General features: G+C 36.9%; 1 protein-coding gene across 1 annotated transcript in view; it reads right to left on the bottom strand.

The window, feature by feature from the left end:
- The window catches only part of LRRIQ3 (leucine-rich repeats and IQ motif containing 3), a 248,551-nt gene that overhangs the window by 215,967 nt on the left and 15,042 nt on the right, over window positions 1–17,542 (bottom strand). The window contains exons 2-3 of the mRNA XM_006831090.1: window positions 7,090–7,338; window positions 6,202–6,525 (exon numbers count right to left, since the gene is read on the bottom strand). Of these exons, the coding sequence (XP_006831153.1) occupies window positions 6,202–6,525; window positions 7,090–7,338 (573 nt within the window). The remainder of the gene's footprint in view (window positions 1–6,201; window positions 6,526–7,089; window positions 7,339–17,542) is intronic.

The following is a 17,542-nucleotide window of genomic DNA, read 5'->3' as shown; positions in this document are numbered from 1 at the left end:
CAATAATCACTGGAGACTGGAACAGAAAGGTTGTAAAAAAAAAGAGGAAGGATCAGTAGTTGGAAAATATGGCATTGGTGAAAGAAATGATGCTGGAGATCACATGATAGAAATTTGGAAAACACTGGTAGTGTAGGGGTTACAAGTCTGGCTGCTAACCTCAAGGTGAGCAGTTCAAAACTATTAGCCATTCTGCAGGAAAAAGATGAGACTTTCTGCACCTGTAAAGATTTACAGCTTTGGAAACCCTATATAGTGTCACTTTGAATCGGAACAAACTCCATGACATATTAAAACAACCAATTATTTGTTCATTTCAAATACCTTTTCTAAACAGCATAAGAGATGACTGACTCTACACATGGTCCTCACGAGATGGAATACACAGAAATCAAATTTACTATATCTGTGGAAAGAGAAGGTAGAAAAGCTCCATATCATCAGCCAAAACAAGGCCAAGGGCAGATTGTGGAACAGACCATCAATTAATCATATGCAAACTCAGACTGAAGCTAAAGAAAATGAAAACAAGTCCACACAAGATAAAATATAATCTTGAATATATCCCACCTGAATTTAGAGATCATTTGAATATATCCCACCTGAATTTAGAGATCATTTGAAGAACAGACTTGATAAATCAGACACTAAAGATCAAAGACCAGAAAAGTTGTGGAATTACATCAAGAACATCATACAGGAAGCAAGCAAAAAGTCATTAAGAAGACACAAAAGAAGGAAAAGATCAAAATGGACGTCAGAAAGGACTCTGAAACTTGCTCTCCAATGTAGACATGCTAAAGCAAATGGAAGAAATGAGAGGTACAAGAGATGAACAGAAAATTTCAAAGGTCAGCTCAAGAAGACAGCATCAAATATTACAACGAAATGTGCAAAGATCTAGAGTTAGAAACCAAAAGGAGAGAATACGTTCAGCATTTCTCAAGCTGGGGGAACTGAAGGAAAAAATTCAAGCCTCAGTTTTCCTTATTGAAGGATTCTCTGGGCAAATTACTGATTGATGCAAAAAACATCAAAAGAAGATGGGCGGAATACAAAGAGTCACTGTACCAAACGAATGGTTGTGGCGGACGCTATCCTGCCAAGGAGCAGAACTGCAAGAAGCCTTATGCATGAAAAGTTCACTGTTTAGCAGAGCGACAATTGGTTAGCAGAGCTACAAGGGATAATTCATGCAGAGGACCCGTGGTTTCTAGCTCTCCCTTGGAAAAACAGTTTATTTCTGATTTTCTTATAAGAAGTTTTAGAAAATCTTACATAATCATTAGATACTTTAAACAAACCTCACGTTATAATAGTTGCCTTTCACATTAACATTAACTTTCACACCATATTCAATCTTATGTAGTTATAAAAATTGTTTTTTACATTAACAATAAGTTTTAACATTAGAAATAATCACACTAGCTAAAGTTTTAGCAATTCAAGCTTAAAATTGTAAGAAACATTCCAGGTGGTTTTAGTCAAGGACATTAAGGCTTTTAGAAAGCAGCTTAGGAGACAGTCAAGGGCAGTGAGAGCTTGGGAACAGAGGTAGGAGTTTGATTAGAAGTTTTGATAAATTGTTAGCATGAGAGAATTACTGCTTTGTTCTTAACTATGAAACTTTAGGGTACTTTTATGTTCTTGTTTTTACTGTTTGATCAATTATATATATGACCAGTTATAGTAAAAATTATGTTTTTGATTGTAAGCTGTAAGTAAACATCTATAGAAAGTAATAGTTGTTGGTGAAGTTAGAAATTAAGATGTAGAACTTTGTTTAAAATTAACTAGACATTTTAGGGAGGATTAGAGAAGAAAGAGTGTCGCTCACAGAAGGCAGACGTTATCACGGTAGCTAAGAAGTAACTAAGGAGTATAGAGACACAGGAATGTTTAGTGACCTTGTATTCCTCTGTACCGTTGATGTAACAATATAATATTTGATTGATTTGTAACTGCTTGTACCTGACTGTTATGAGATCATTGTTGTTGTTGTTGTTAAGTGCCATCAAGTCGGGTCCAACCCATAGCGACCCTGTATAGGGTTTCCGAGGGTGTAAATCTTTACGGGAGTAGAAAGCCTCATCTTTCTCCCACGGAGCGGCTGGTAGTTTCAAACCGCTGACCTTAAGGTTCACAGCCCGATTCGTAACCACTACGCTACCAGAGCTCCTTCGTATGTTCTAAATGAGATATAAGAAGCAACAATTTTGAAACAAACAGTCAAGGCAGCAGTCAGAGAGAGAGTCATCAGAAGAGAGCCATTACCATCATCTGCCTGAGACTCAAAATGACCCATTGACTCTTTGAGTTTATTTTATTTTATTTTATTTTATTTTTTTCATTTGCCGACTCCACATCCTCCTATCGAGACCCTTCTAATAATTGTGTCGAGGCTGGTCCCCAGCATGGTTGATGTTCAATCATTTCAAGAGGTAGAGTATGATCAAGAGCCAATGATACTGAAGGAAGAAGTCAAAGGTGCATTGAAGGGACTGGCAAAGAACAAGGCACTGGGAATTGATAGAATATACATTGAAATCTTTCAAGAAAGTGAGGCAGCACTGGAGACACTCACTCACTCATCTATGCCCAGAAATTTGGAAGACAACTATCTGGCCAACTTATTGGGAGAAATCCACATTTTTCCCATTCCAAAGACAGGTGACCTAACAGAATGCAGAAATCATCTGACAATATCTTTGATATCCCACGCAGGTAAAGTTTTACTAGCGGTAATAAAGAAATGGCTGCAATCATACATTGACAGAGAACTTCTAGAGGTTCAAGCCAGATTCAGAAAAGACCATGGAACAAGAGAGATCATTGCTAACGTCTAATGGATCTTGGCTGAAAACAGAGAATAAGAGAAAGATGTTTACCTGTGCTTTACTGACAATGTAAAGGCCGTCGATTATGTGGATCATGACAAGCTATGAACAACATTGCAAAATACAAGTGTTCCGGAACACTTATGGTGCTCATGAGGAGTCTGTACATGGACTAAGACGCAGCTCTTCAAACAGAACATGGGAACACTGAATAAAATTAGGAAAGGTGTGTGACAAGGTTGTGTTCTTCCACCATAATTATTCAACCTGTATGCTGAGCACATAATCCAAGAAACTGGGATATATGAAGAAAAATGTGGAATCAGAATTGAAGGAAGACTCATTAACAACCTGAGATAAGCAGATGACACAACCTTGCTTGCTGAAAGTGAAAAGTATTTAAAATACTGATGAAGATCAAAGACCACAGCTTTCTGTATGGATTGCATCTCTACATAAAGAAAACAAAAATTCTCACCACTGGACCAATAGACAACATTCTTATCAAAGGAGAAAAGATTGAAATTGTCAAAGACTTCATTTTTCTTGGATTAACCATCAACACTCATGGAAGCAGCAGTCAAGGAATCGGACAACGTATTGAATTAGGCAAATCTGTTACACAAGATCTTTTTAAAGGGTTGAAGAGCAAAGATGTCAGCTTGAGGACTAAGGTGTGCCTGACACAAGCCATGGTATTTTCAATAACCTCATATGCATGCAAAAGCTGGACAGTGAATAAGGAAGACCATAGAAGAATTGATGCTTTTGAGTTATGGTGCTGGAGGAGAATATTGAAAGTACCATGGGCTGCCAAAAGAACAAACAGATCTGTGTTGGAAGACATACAGCCAGTGTGCTCCTTGGAGGCCAATATAGCCAAACTTTGTCTCTTCTACTTTGGACACATTGTCAGGAGGCACCAGTCCCTGGAGAGAGATATCATGTTTGGTACATTGGAGGATTAGAGAAAAAGAGGAAGACCCCCAGCAGATGGACTGCAAATGTGGCAGCACCAATGGGCTCAAGCGTGGCAACAATTGTGAGGTTAGCCCAGGACCGGGCAGTGTTTTGTTTGTTCTGCAGAGGGTCGCTATCAGTTGGTACTGACTCGATGGCACCTAACTACAACAACCTACATGAGAAAATCAATCTAATGTTTCTTATATAAATTCAAAAGATTTTCATTACATTCAGGAAGAAGTCAAAACTCCTTAGTAATCTAAGTTTCTTCTCAATAACCACTCCACTAATAGCCTATTATTTCCTTACATGAACATCAGTCATTTTCATTGTCTTTAAGAAGTTATGTATTACCAAAAAAATAAAATAAAACAGAGGGAATAGAAGTAAATGCTATTGAATGATGATTCATGGAGGGGATTGTAGTCAATTCAATGAAACAAAATACAATAGGATTAGTGTAAAGCTGAAGTTCTCCCACGTAAAGTATCACTCAATTCACAATAAAAACTAAAAAGAAAAAAAGTTACGTAGTTTTGATCTATAATACCTAAAAGATTTTTCTTTTAAAGCCCAGGATAAAACACCCAGAATTAAATATTACCTTTAAAAATATATCTCCCTAAGTATTTTTGTTTGTTTTTCACTATTCTTACAAATCATTAACATATTCATAATTCTTTGTAGTACAGAAGTCTCCCAACTTTCTCATCTCCAAGTTTCGCATAGGCAATCAATATTCACTGTTTATCTTCTCACCTGTGATCACTACTCAAAATGATCTTCTATTCAATCTTAAACGTTCTATGTAATATATGTGTGAGTGTGCGTAAATATATGTATGCGTAGGTATAAGGACTTCATACAACTCACATAAAAATTTCATTATCCTTTAATTCAATTTTTCTTTGAACTTTTTGAAACCCCCTCATGTATATTAATTTATACATATTGAATATATAAACACTGTTGTAAAAGATACATTATTTTGCATTTTTAACACCTCACAAGATTTTTTATTTGGCAAACATTCATTTGTCTTGAAGCCTATTTTCTTGTATTTTTACCTGTATATTTAAACATTCTATAACCTACAACTTGATATCAAGCTTTCCAATTACTTGCTCCAAGATTTGAAAAGTTAGGATTTTATCATGCCAACCCTGTGCAGGACTCCACGGTACTTAACAACAACAACATGTCATCAAATTAACTGTTTAGGACTTGAATATTTTTATTCTCTTCCAATAATTGTTTAAATTGTCCATGAAGACATTTTCTTAAAAATGAATATTTCTGAATGGATTTATACAAGTTCCCAAACCTTTTTAATTTGGAGATACCAATTTCAATGAACACACACACACACAAGATGGCTTCAAAACATGCACAGAAAATTGGAATTGAAAGATAATAGAATTTTTCATGAATTTTTAGAAGCCCAAAGATAGACAGACAGAAATATAAGTTGATTCATAGGTAGATGATATATTATAGATAGAAAGATAGATACACAGATAGATGCATAGGTACATATATAGATACACACATATGTTGTTGTTGTGAAGTGTATGAAGGGGCTTTAAAAGTTCATGGAAAATGGAACTAAAAGATAATGGAATTTTTCCCATGAACTTTTTGAAGCTCCATTGTATGTGTGTGTGTATTTCCTCTACATTAATATTTAAAAAAATAATAATAATTTAATGGCTTCTTTATTTTATTTTCATTTTTATTGTGAATTGAGTAATAGTTTACATGGGAGAGTATCAGCTTTTCATTCATCCTATCTATTGTTTCATTGCAATGATTACAATCCCCCCCATGCATCATCATTCAACAGCATTTGCTTCCAATTCCTCTGTTTTTTTGGGGTGTACACTGAAGCACTCAGGAATATATAACCATTCAAACAACCGAAGGGTATACCCTGCACGCCAGCCTCCCAGCTACCAGCTCAGAGCCCCTCTTCTTCTAATGTGCACACACACTGACCTGCACAGCAAAGGTTACTGGACAGTCTGCTACTGTTTCGCTTTTGTTTTGTGTGCTAGTTTTTGTCTCTGCTTTTATATGGTTTCTGTTTTTGATCCTTTTGGTCTCATTTTTTTTTCCTGGGAGTGGGAGCTTTCTCTCCCATGTTACCCAAGAAGAGACAGCAATTGTGATCATACAGCCAAGCTACAAGCATACCCCATAATATCCTACATTAATATTCTTAAACCAATATATTCCAAAATAAGGTTATATTAATATGTTCACTAGTTTATGACGTTTTATACAAACCATGCAAATAAACTGATGAACTTATGTAATTTAGGTATAAAGCGTAGAGGGTAAAATCAGTAAATGAATTCATCAGTAAATGAATTGAAAATGAAATCCTTAAAAAGCCAATTACCTTTCTCAGAGCAGGGCAGAAATTAAAGAAAAGTCGGTGGTTACATGCTCGGAATCTTTCAGGAAGCTGCCAGTTCTGGATTATTTCTTCATCAGAAACCACATGATGATCCAGCGCTTTAAGAGACCATATACTATTAACAAGAACATGTCTATATCCTTTTTTAAGGCTTACTGGACAATCAAACATAGTGAGGGCAATGAGATTAGAACAGGCAGATAACACACATATATTCTTTAACTTTGCAAATCCATTGTCATGAAGATAGAGGAGTTTTAGGTTCTTCAGTCCAATCCAAAATCTGGTTTCTGGTAGAGTTTTTATCTGAAATTGTATTAATTAAAAACACTTTTAATTAAAATATTGATTTCCTATAAATTTCATGGAAAATGGACATTTTGAGCTATTTATCAAATATCTTCTAAAATACTTTCTCAAATAGCACATTTTCAAGTAATAAGAAAACACAGAAAACTTCCAACTATTCAGATGACATTTGGGTCATCTGATGAAAAATATCACACAGTGAACATTGGGGAAAACAAGCATTACTAGAGTAATTAAATAAAGCAACATATGTACTTCCATTCAATAAAATCTCTTTTGTAATAAATGAAACTTAAAATTTTTATAGTTTTCTTATATAAAGAATTACAGTCAAAAGCAAGTGTATTTGAAACTGTACATTTGAAAGTAAAATGCACCAAATAATTCAGTTCATTTATTTTTAATTTTGTTTACATTTTATTTTGTTTTTATACATTTCATATTTATATGTTTACATTTTAGATCAAAGGTTTTCTAGGAGAAGCAGCATAGAGAGATGACATAAAAGGCTGTTATTATATACAGTTTTGATTATGTGTAAATGGCTGAACTGTTGCTTACCTGATTTCCATGTAGATCAAGTTTGATTAATTTTAAACAACTTTCAAGGGGCTGTATATCTGTGACAAAATTGTTTGAGAAGATGCATACTCTAAGAGAGATACAGGATTGTAAGTTTTCCATGGATTTTAAATGAAGTCCATTAAACTTCACAAAAACAAAGTCTTTTTGATCTTCTATCATGCTTTTATTGTAGTGACTCCATTCATCATGGCTGGTTAGCTCTTTTGTAATTGTTCCATGAAACATCTTGTAAAAAAGGGAAATAAGTTATTTTTTAAACTTTCAAAGTAAATCTATATTAAAAACAAAAGTATGCTAACACATAATAAGAATTTTGGATTGGACTGAAGAACCTAAAACTCCTCTGTCTTCATGACAATGGATTTGCAAACCAAATGGATGTCAGAAAAATTTCTGAGACTTACTTTTGTATATAGAGAAGCTAAACAGAATGGAAAAAATGAGGAGGTAAAAGAGCTGAACAGAAAATTTCAAAGTGTAGCTAGAGAAGACAAAATCAGTGAAATATGTAAAGACCTAGAGTTAAAAACCCAACAGGTAAGAACATGCTCAGCATTTCTCAAGATTAAAGGACTGAAGGAAAAAAATCCAAGGCTTGGTTGCATAATTGTAGGATTCTATTTGGCGCTGTGTGTTAATGTGCTGGACTGCAAAGTTGTTTGAACCGCAACACTGGTGGTCCAAGCTCACTAGCTGCTTCTTGGAAACTCTATACAGGATTGCTATTGGTCAGAACCAACTCAATGGCACTTGACAACAACAACAACACTGTAGGATAAGCACTGGACTGTGAGTCAGTCAGCAGTTCAAAACCAGAAGGTGCTCCTCAGAAACCCGATACAGGATCCCTATGACTTGGGACTGATCGGAGGGCACTTAACAAAAACAACAATAATGGGCAAAGTATCAAATGATGCAGAAGGCATCAAAATAAGTTGAAAGAAATACACAATCACTCTACCAAAAAAGAATTGGTCCATCTTCAGCAATTTCAAGAGGTAGCATATAATCAAGTACCAATGGTATTTTAATAAGAAGTTGAAGCTATACTGAAGGTATTGGCAAAAAACAAGCTTCCAGGAATTGAAGAATTATAAACTGAATTCTTTCTACAAACAGATGCAAACAGGTGCTCACTCATATATGAAAAGAAATTTGGAAGAAAGCTACCTAGTCAATCAACTGGAATAAATCTATATTTGTGTCTATTCAAAAGAGAGGTGATTCAATAGAATGCAGAAAACATAAAAAACATCACTAATATAAAATGCAACTACAATTTTGCTGAATATAATTAAAAAACGATTGCGACAGTTCATCTATAGGGAACTGTCAAAAATGCAAGTGAACTAGGAGACATCAAGGCAAGTAGTCGGATTCCCTCAGGGCAACCCTCCTTCTAAAACTAAGACTCAGTAAGAATACACCAGCAAACATGCGCTCTCACTGGTGACTACGTTGGTCACCGATAAGGGGAAGTGAGGGAAAAACAGCAATGAAGCTGCAAGTTAAATCATACCACACGTTTAACAGACTGCTGTGAACCCTGGTGGAGACCTGGTTGGCCAGCAGTATGACAAGACCTGGGGCCTCCTGGGCCCAGAGTCAGTGACATAGCCACAGAGGACTAGAAGGGAAAGTAAAGCATCCAGCTGATAAGAAGAGAGGGCATATGCACAAGAACACCCACACTTTCAGATAATACCCAGTTGACCTCACTTCAGTGGCTGGATAATCAGAACTCAACTAGAAAAAGAAAGAAGAGGAAAAAAAGAGTAATCTGATACAATTTGATGAATTTGACCTACACCTATGGATTCAGGAACTCAAAAGAGGGCACAAATATTTACAGTGAGGATTATTCCCACCCCACCCACATACACAGAGTAGACAGGGAGGGGCAACTTGGACATTGGCTAGCCAAAATGGGGGTGGGGAGGGCCTACAAAGGCAAGAAGTGACTGGCTTACAAGTTTTCAAGAGGGCGCTTAGATCCAGAGGGCGTGAAGGAAGGTAGAATCTCCACTGAGTAGTATCCAATCTCTCTGGGTGGGACTGATGAAAGGAGATGTGGACAGCACTTATATGGCACAATAGTGAATAACTGCTATCAGGACTGACTTGAGGGTTGAAAATGTTAAGGTAGACATTTTGTAGCAAAGGAGGGGGAGTGGTTGACTTTTCAGTCCAGGAGCAGAGGTCTCTGGGACCATCAAGGGAGAAGAGTGAAGTGCGGGACCCTACCCAGAGAAACAATGCTGTCAGAAATGGAAGCAGAGATTATGATGTGGAGAGATGGAGCGGCTGGAGCCTCTAGACCCAGAGGGGAGAGGGGATGTGTGCTGACAACGGAGGGGCAGGCTTACAGGGTACAACCTTTGGTTGGTTGATGATGCATGGAGGGGATTATAACTATGGCAATGAAATGATATGATAAGATGAATGTAAAACTAGTGTCCTCCCATGTAAACTATCACATAATTCACAATAAAACATTAAAAAAAAAAAAAAATTCAAGCGAGATTTAGAAATGGACTAGGAACTACAGATATCACTGATGACACCAGACAGATCTTGTCTGAAAACAAAGAATACCAGAAAGATAAATACTTGTGCTTTATAAAGTATGCAAAAGCTTTCCACTGTGTAGATCATGACAAACTATGGATAGTACTGTATCCATAGTATGTAGGTATTCCTAATTACTTAACTCTACTCCTGAGAAACCTGTACATATACCAAGACACAGTTGTTAGAACAGAATAAGAGGATACCGAATGGTTTTAAAAGTGTGCCAGATTTGTATTCTTTCTCCATAGTTATTCAGTCTGTATGTTGAACAAATAATCTGAGAGCTGGCTAATATGAAGTCGAACATGGCATCAGGACTGAGCAAGAATCATTAACAACCTGAAATATGCAAATGATACAACCTTGCTTGCTGGAAGAAAAGAGGACTTAAAAGACTTACTGATGAAGAACAAAAACTGCAGCTTTCTGTATCAATTGCACCTCAACGTAATGAAAAATAAAATCCTCACAACTGTACCAATAAATAACATCATGAAAAATGGAGAAAAGATTGAAGCTGTCAAAATTTTTATTTTGCTTGGATCCACAGTCAACACTCATGGAAGCAGCAGTCAAGAAATCAAATGACATACTGCATTAGGAAAATCTGTTGCACAAGACAGTGTTAAAGAGCAAAGATGTCATTTGGAGGACTAAGATGTGTCTGATCCAAGCCATGATATTTACAACTGCCTCATATGCATAAGGAAGTTGGACAATGAATGAGGAAGACAGCAGAAGAACTGATGCATCTGAATTATGGTGGTGGAGAATATTAAATGTACCACGAACTTCCAAAAGAATAAACACATCTGGTTGGAAGAACTGCAACCAAAATGCTCCTTAGAAGTATATTTCTGACATGTTATCAGGAGAAATCAATTCCTGGAGCAAGACATTATGTGCATTAAAGTCGATGATCAGTGAAAAATGAGCAAGATTCCCAACAAAATGCATTGACATAGTGACAACAGAAATGTGCTAAATGTAACAATTGTGAGAATGTACAGGACCAAGCAGTGTTTTGTTCTGTTGTGCAAGGGATCACTATGGGTCAGAATCAAGCTGAAGGTAACTAATAACAACAAGAATAACAACATGTGTCAACCATGGATTATATCAATGAACTAGATTCGCTTGGTTTTTTTCTATTTCATTACTGATGTAAGGAATTGACATTTACTAGTCTGGCTGGTGCAAGGCCTCTTGCATCCACCCCCACACACAGCATACTCCCAAATATCTGTCCCACCCCCATCCCCTCCCCCACCATCTGACCTTTACATGGATTGTTTGGAGGGCCCTGCCTGGTGATCGTTACCTAAATTGTGTGGAAAGTCTCACCCAGTAACTGATTAAAACCCTATAGAATACTGTGTTCAGATGGAACCTCCTAATCAAGGAGAGCCAGGAGGGAATCAAACAGTCCTGTGCTGAGAGCTTCTTATAATTGATAAACCTGGATGATAGCAGGATTGTAAAGCCCAAACTGGGAGCCATCTGAGAGGAGCAGCTGGCAGCAGAACCAACTAAGTAACATCACAAAACAATCCCGGGTTCAAAGATTTTCTTGTTAAGAGTGAGCATCTGTTCCCAGAATGTCCTTTGAGACATTGAGGATCCAGGGACCCCTCCCAGACCTTAGTTTTCCTATTTATATCTTTGTCTATACTCCTCCATTATCAAAGTTGTGACTGCAGATATAGCTTTTCTATGAGTCATCCTTGCAATGAATCCTTAAACGTAATAGTGAGAGGTGTGGAGGAAACTGCTCCTGTCAGAAATGGCAGAGAAGTTGAAGAATGGCAGCATATTTTACCACCACCTCACTGGAACCACTTTTGTCCTGGTGTGGCGCTGTGGGTTAATGCCCTGGACTGCAATGCCAGTTTGAACCACACGGTTGGTGGTTCAAGCTTACCAGCTGCTCCTCAGAAACCCTATACAGGGTAGCTATGAGTTGGAACCAACTTGACAGCACTTAACAACAATTATTATATTATTACATAAATGGAATTCTGGATACTGGATTTCAGAATTATCATAACAATTGCTAAGATTCTGCTCATAAAATAAAACATGAACTAAAGATAAAAAGAAAGTTTTATTTTCTATAAAATCTAACTGTATGGTTTATAATTTATAATATTTTATATAGCTGTGGTTGCAAAGTTTATTTTAAGTTTAAAATGTTTGTAACATATTTAAGCCCATCAATATCAATAAAATAAAGCAATTAAAATTTTAATATAGTTTTATTTGGCCCAAAGAAGTTAAAATGCTTTCATAAAGATTTGCTATAATTTTATATCATAGACAACATGTATTTTAGAGATCAGGGAGAAAGCATTCTAGTAGGATAGTCAGAATTATATGTAATACTCCTGGCAAATTACAATGAAATATAGTGTGGTACACTATCTTCTCATCTAAAATGTCCATCCAAATAACATGGATACGTGTATAGAAAGCACAGGGAATGAATAAGCAAGGGAGTTGTGCGATTTCCAAAACAAAACAAAACACACAAAAAAAACAAAACCACAAAACACACATATATATTATTTGTGAAAAAAAAAAAACCCACACATATTATTTATGCAAAAAAGTGGGGTTTTAATTAATACATATAATCCTGACTGTTTGAAGCACTGTATTTTCACCTAATATGTCAAATGTTTTCAGTCATTTGGAGCATAGAATCAAGATTCATTTTTAAACAGGATTTTTACTTTTCTATTTAATATTTGAAAACTTTCACTTTTATTTCAAACTTGTAGAATATAATAGCATAAACCTAAAAGAAACCATAAGGTGGGGAGCCTTATGAAAGCAAATTTTTTTAAATTAAGATGAATCAAAGCATCTGAAGAAATACCTGCACAAAAATCAGAACCTCTTAATTAGACAAGCCTAATACAGCAAAGATTTGCTTCTTCTAGTCCAAGCAATCCTTGGTTAGCACTCAAAAATACAGATTTTGAATCTCCTAATCTTGGGCAATTAGTAAACTGTATTAAAGGTAATATTGTAATGTACTAATTAAATTTTAGTTCTTGATTACACTAATTTTCTCCAACAAATTTTCCCAAATAAAATATCATAGTATCTCCACAGAATAGATTTTGATTTAACTACTAGGCAAGGTCGTGTCATGCATTCTTCGAGTGCATGTAAATATTCTATAAATATTAATTGAAAAAACTAAAATAAAGATTCAGGGAAACAAAAAAGAATCTTTCTTTCCTGCAAAGCAGGGAGGTGAGAGGAATAAGGGCATCTACAACAGGGCATAGTGGAAAAAAAAAAGAAAAAATAGAAAAATAGTTGAGAACAGGCTGGTTAAGTAAATGTATTCAAATAAAATGAATAGTAAAAAATAAAAAGAAATGGAATTTGGTCTTATGCTGCAGATCAAGAGTAGGAGGAGGAAGAGTTTTAAATAGAAAGTTGAAAGTACATGTGATGGAAGAGAGTGGAGCTCTAGCATGACATGCTATGCACCAGGAAGGAGGAGAGTACTGTTTATTTCTGACACATTTGGCTTCAAGTGCTTCTTAAGAAGAAGGAAGAAAAATACTAAAATACACTTATCTATAACTTCTACACAACAGTAACAGCTACAGTAATTTTAAAAAATTGCTTGACATTAATTGTAAATCTGCACAGAGCAACTCGTTGGGGTAATGAGAATGTGAATGTTGTACATCTGGATTGTGGACTGGTCCCATTTTCATAAAAAAATTACTAAAATTAAATGATATTGTACACTTAAAACAGGTGAATGTTATGGTCTTTCATGAATACTTAAATAAAATTGTTTTATTTTGCTATTTTGGTGGGCGTTACTGGAATGTATAGGTACTTTATTGTTTGCATAATTTATTTTATATTTTTGTTGTTGCTAAGCATATACACAGCAGAACAAACACAGATTCAACAGTTTCTACATGTACAATTCAGTGACACTGAATACATTCTTCCAGTTGTGCAGCCATTTTCGCTCTCCTTTAGTTAGTCCTCCTCCACTAACAAAATCACTGGCCCTTGTTATCGTCAAGTGCCATCGACTTAGTGCCAATTTACAGCAACCCTGTTCAGAGTTTCCAATGAGTGGATGGCGGGTGCCAAAATTATGTTTAGCAGTCCAGTGCTCATCTTACAGCACCACACTATGGCTCCTACCGCTCATTAATCTTCGTATGTATAATATTTACTTACTGATGAAGATCAAAGACCACAGCATGGGTTGTACCTCATTGTAAAGAAAACAAAAATCCTCACCACTGGACCAATAAGCAACATCCATGTAAATATACAGAAGATTGAAGTTGCAAGAGACTTCATTTTGCTTGGATCAACCATCAACACTCATTGAAGCAGCAGTTCAAGAATTTGAATTTGTATTGAATTAGGTAAATCTGCTACACAAGACCTCTTTAAAGTGTTCAAGAGCAAAGGTATGTCTGTTTGAGGACGAAGATGCACCTGATATAAGGCATGTTATTTTTAATAACTTCATATGCACATGAAAATTGGACAGTGAATAAGGAAGACCATAGAAGAACTGAAGCATTTGAGTCACGGTGTTAGAGGAGAATATTGAAAATACCATGGACTGCCAAAAGAACAGATAGAGCTGTGGTGGAAGAAGTACAGTCAGAGTGCTCCTTGGAAATTTGGATGGTCAAACTTCATCTCTCGTACTTTGGATATATTATCAGGAGGGACCAGTCCCCAGAGAAGGATATCATGTTTGGTAGGGTGGAGGGTCAGAGAAAAGAAGACACCCAGTAAGATGGATTGACACAGTGGCAGCAGTAATGGGGTCAGGCGTAGCAATGATTGTGAGGCTGGCATAGGATCAGGCAGTATTTTGTTCTTTTGTGCATGTGGTCACTATGAGTTAGCACTGACTCAATGGCACCTAATAACAGCAACAATATAACATCTGTGGCACTGAGGTAAGTTGTTTGACAACTTCCAATTTTCCTAGATAAATGCTTCATACAGTCCCTGTTTTGATTATTAATGGATGTTTGCAGCTGTTTCTTCTCACTTTGAATTGTGTCTTATTAGCAAATGAAGGTACTGAAAGCTTTATTCCATCTACATCATTAGGTTAACTTTACCTCAAGGAGGTTGCTCTTTCCCAGTCATATTTTTCTCCAAGGGGAGAAAAAAAAAAGAAAGAAAGAAAGGGGAGAGGATGGAAGAACAAGGTAGACAGAAGAACACTGAAGCAAGTTTACATGGGCTAAAATAGTGATATATGCTCAATCTTGGAACATGGCTCTGTGATACAAGGATCAAGCCATAGTCTGAAGAGGGAAAATAATACTAAGATGCTTGACTGTCTTATGAATGTTGGTTTCCATTGCCTGTTATTGTAAAATAGACACTTGAGTGGGATAGAAAGGAATATCAGGAAATATGATTACAGAAAGCTTGTAAGTCCATCTTCAGCCTATAACTGATTGGAATACCTAAAAGGGGTTCTAAAACTTGCCCAGTGAAATAGGCTTCTTGCGGAGCCTTTGTAGTGTATAGGACCTTAGGTGTAATACTGAGCCCCATCCAGAACCTTCTGAGGTGGGGCATTCCCACTGGAAAGCACAAGCAGACCAGACCAACCTGGAACACCTGGAGCAACAGAAGTTACTTCTTGAAAGATGACCAGGAAAAATCCAAAACAAAAATGGCAGTCTGATTCACCATTACAAGAAGAAGCAAGTAGTTCTCCAGGGAGACATCAAGACAAGCAATCGAGTTCCTTCAGGTACACCCCATGCTCCCCCAAGACTGAAACACAAAGGGAACACACGAGCAAACATATAATTTGCTGCCAACCACGCTGGTCTATGGTGAGTGGAAAAGGGAGAAAGGCAGTAATGAAGATATGGGCTGAGTTAAACCACAATACACAGACTCCTGTTGACCTGGAGATGAGAGATAGAAGAGGAAGGGCTGATCGGTCTGAAGTATGGGGAGACCTGGGGATTCTTGAGCCATGGACAAGGACATAGCCACAGAGGGCTAGAGATGAGAATGAAGCATCAAGCTGACATGAAGTGAGGGGAGACACAAGAATGCTAAAACTTGCAGATAGTATCCATTTGATCTGGACTAGAGGAAGACGATAAAACAAAGAAACAATTGTCGATAAAGGAAACAAGTGTAAATTGCTACAATTTGATGAACTTAACCTATACTTATGGATGTTGTTGTTAAGTGCTGTCTATTCCGTTCCGAACCATAGTGACTCTGTATAGGGTTTCCTAGGAGCAATTGGTGAGATTGAACTGCCAACCTTGCAGTTCAAATTGCTTTGAAGTCTGGCGCATTAACCCACAGCACCACACCAGGACTTATGGATATAGTAGCTCAAAATACCAACTGTGAGGGAAGGAGTCTTCACATCAAGTATCAGTCCTATTGGGACTGGCAATTTAAGACATTGGATACATAAAATGTTGTTTTTGTTTTTGTTAGGTGCCATGTCGGTACCAACTCATAGTGACCCTATGCACACGAAAAAAAAAACACTTGCCTGGTCCTGGGCCAGTCTTAGAATTATTCTCACACTTGAGCCCATTGATGCTGCCACTTTGCCAATCCATCTCAGTAGATGTCTTCCTCTTTTTCTCTGACCCTCCATCTTACCAAATATGATATTCCTCTCCAACAACTCTTCCCTCCCGACAATATGTCCAAAGTAAGAGAGATGGAGTTTTCTATCATAGCCATCAAGGAGCACTCTGGCTGCACTTCTTACAACACAAATCTGTGTCTTCTTTTGACAGCCCATGGGGCTTTCAACCTTCTCCTCCAACATCATAACTCAAATGCATCAATTCTTCCATGGTCTTCCTTATTCACTGTCCGGCTTTCACATGCATATGAGGTTATTGAAAATACCGTGGCTTGGGTCAGATGCACCCTAGTCCTCAAGGTGACAGCTCTTTAACACTTTAAAAAGGTCTTGTGCAGCAGATTTGCCTAATGCAATACATCCTTTGATTCCTTGGCTGCTGCTTCCGTGAGTGTTGATGGTTGATCCCAGAAAAATGAAGTCACTGACAACTTAAATATTTTCTTCATTTGTCAGAATATTGTTTACTGGCCCAGGGGTGAGAAGTTTCATTTTCTTTACAGTGAGATGCAATCCATGCCGAAGGCTGTGGTCTTTGATCTTCATCAGTAAGTATTTAAAGTCATCTTCACTTTCAGCAAGTAAGGTTCAATCATCTATATATTGCAGGTTATTAATGAGTCTTCCTCCAATCCTGATGCCACCAGAACCCAGCTTTTCAGATTATTTTCTCAGCATATAGGTTGAATAAATATGGTAAAAGAATACAACCCTGTTACACACATTTCTTAATTTTAACCCATTTAGTATTCCTATGTTCTATTCGAACAACTGCCTTTTGGTCCATGAACAGATTCCTCATGAGCACAATTATGTGTTCAGGAATAGTCATACTTCACAATGTTGTCCATAGCTTGTCATGATCCATACAATCGAAAGCTTTTGTGTAGTCAATAAAGCACAGGTAAACATCTTTCTGACATTCTCTGCTTTCAGCTAAGAACCATTGGATATTAGCAATGATATCTCTCTTTCCAAGTCCTCTTCTGACTCTGGCTTGAACCTCTCTGGAAGTTCTCTGTGAATGTATGCTTGCAGCATTTTCTGTACTGCCTTGAGTAAAACTTTACTCGCATGGGATATCAAAGACATTGTATGATGGGACAACAAATGCTGCCAAGGATGTGGAAAAACTGTGACCCTCCTACATTATTCCTGGGACTGAAAAATGGCCCAACCACTCTGGAAAGCAATATGGCACTTCCT

The sequence above is a fragment of the Chrysochloris asiatica genome, unplaced genomic scaffold (genome assembly GCF_000296735.1).
Source record: "Chrysochloris asiatica unplaced genomic scaffold, ChrAsi1.0 scaffold00002, whole genome shotgun sequence".
NCBI classification, from domain to species: domain Eukaryota; kingdom Metazoa; phylum Chordata; class Mammalia; order Afrosoricida; family Chrysochloridae; genus Chrysochloris; species Chrysochloris asiatica.
The sequence above is the reverse complement of the archived record's forward strand: the minus strand, read 5'-3'. Positions and strand labels throughout refer to the sequence as shown.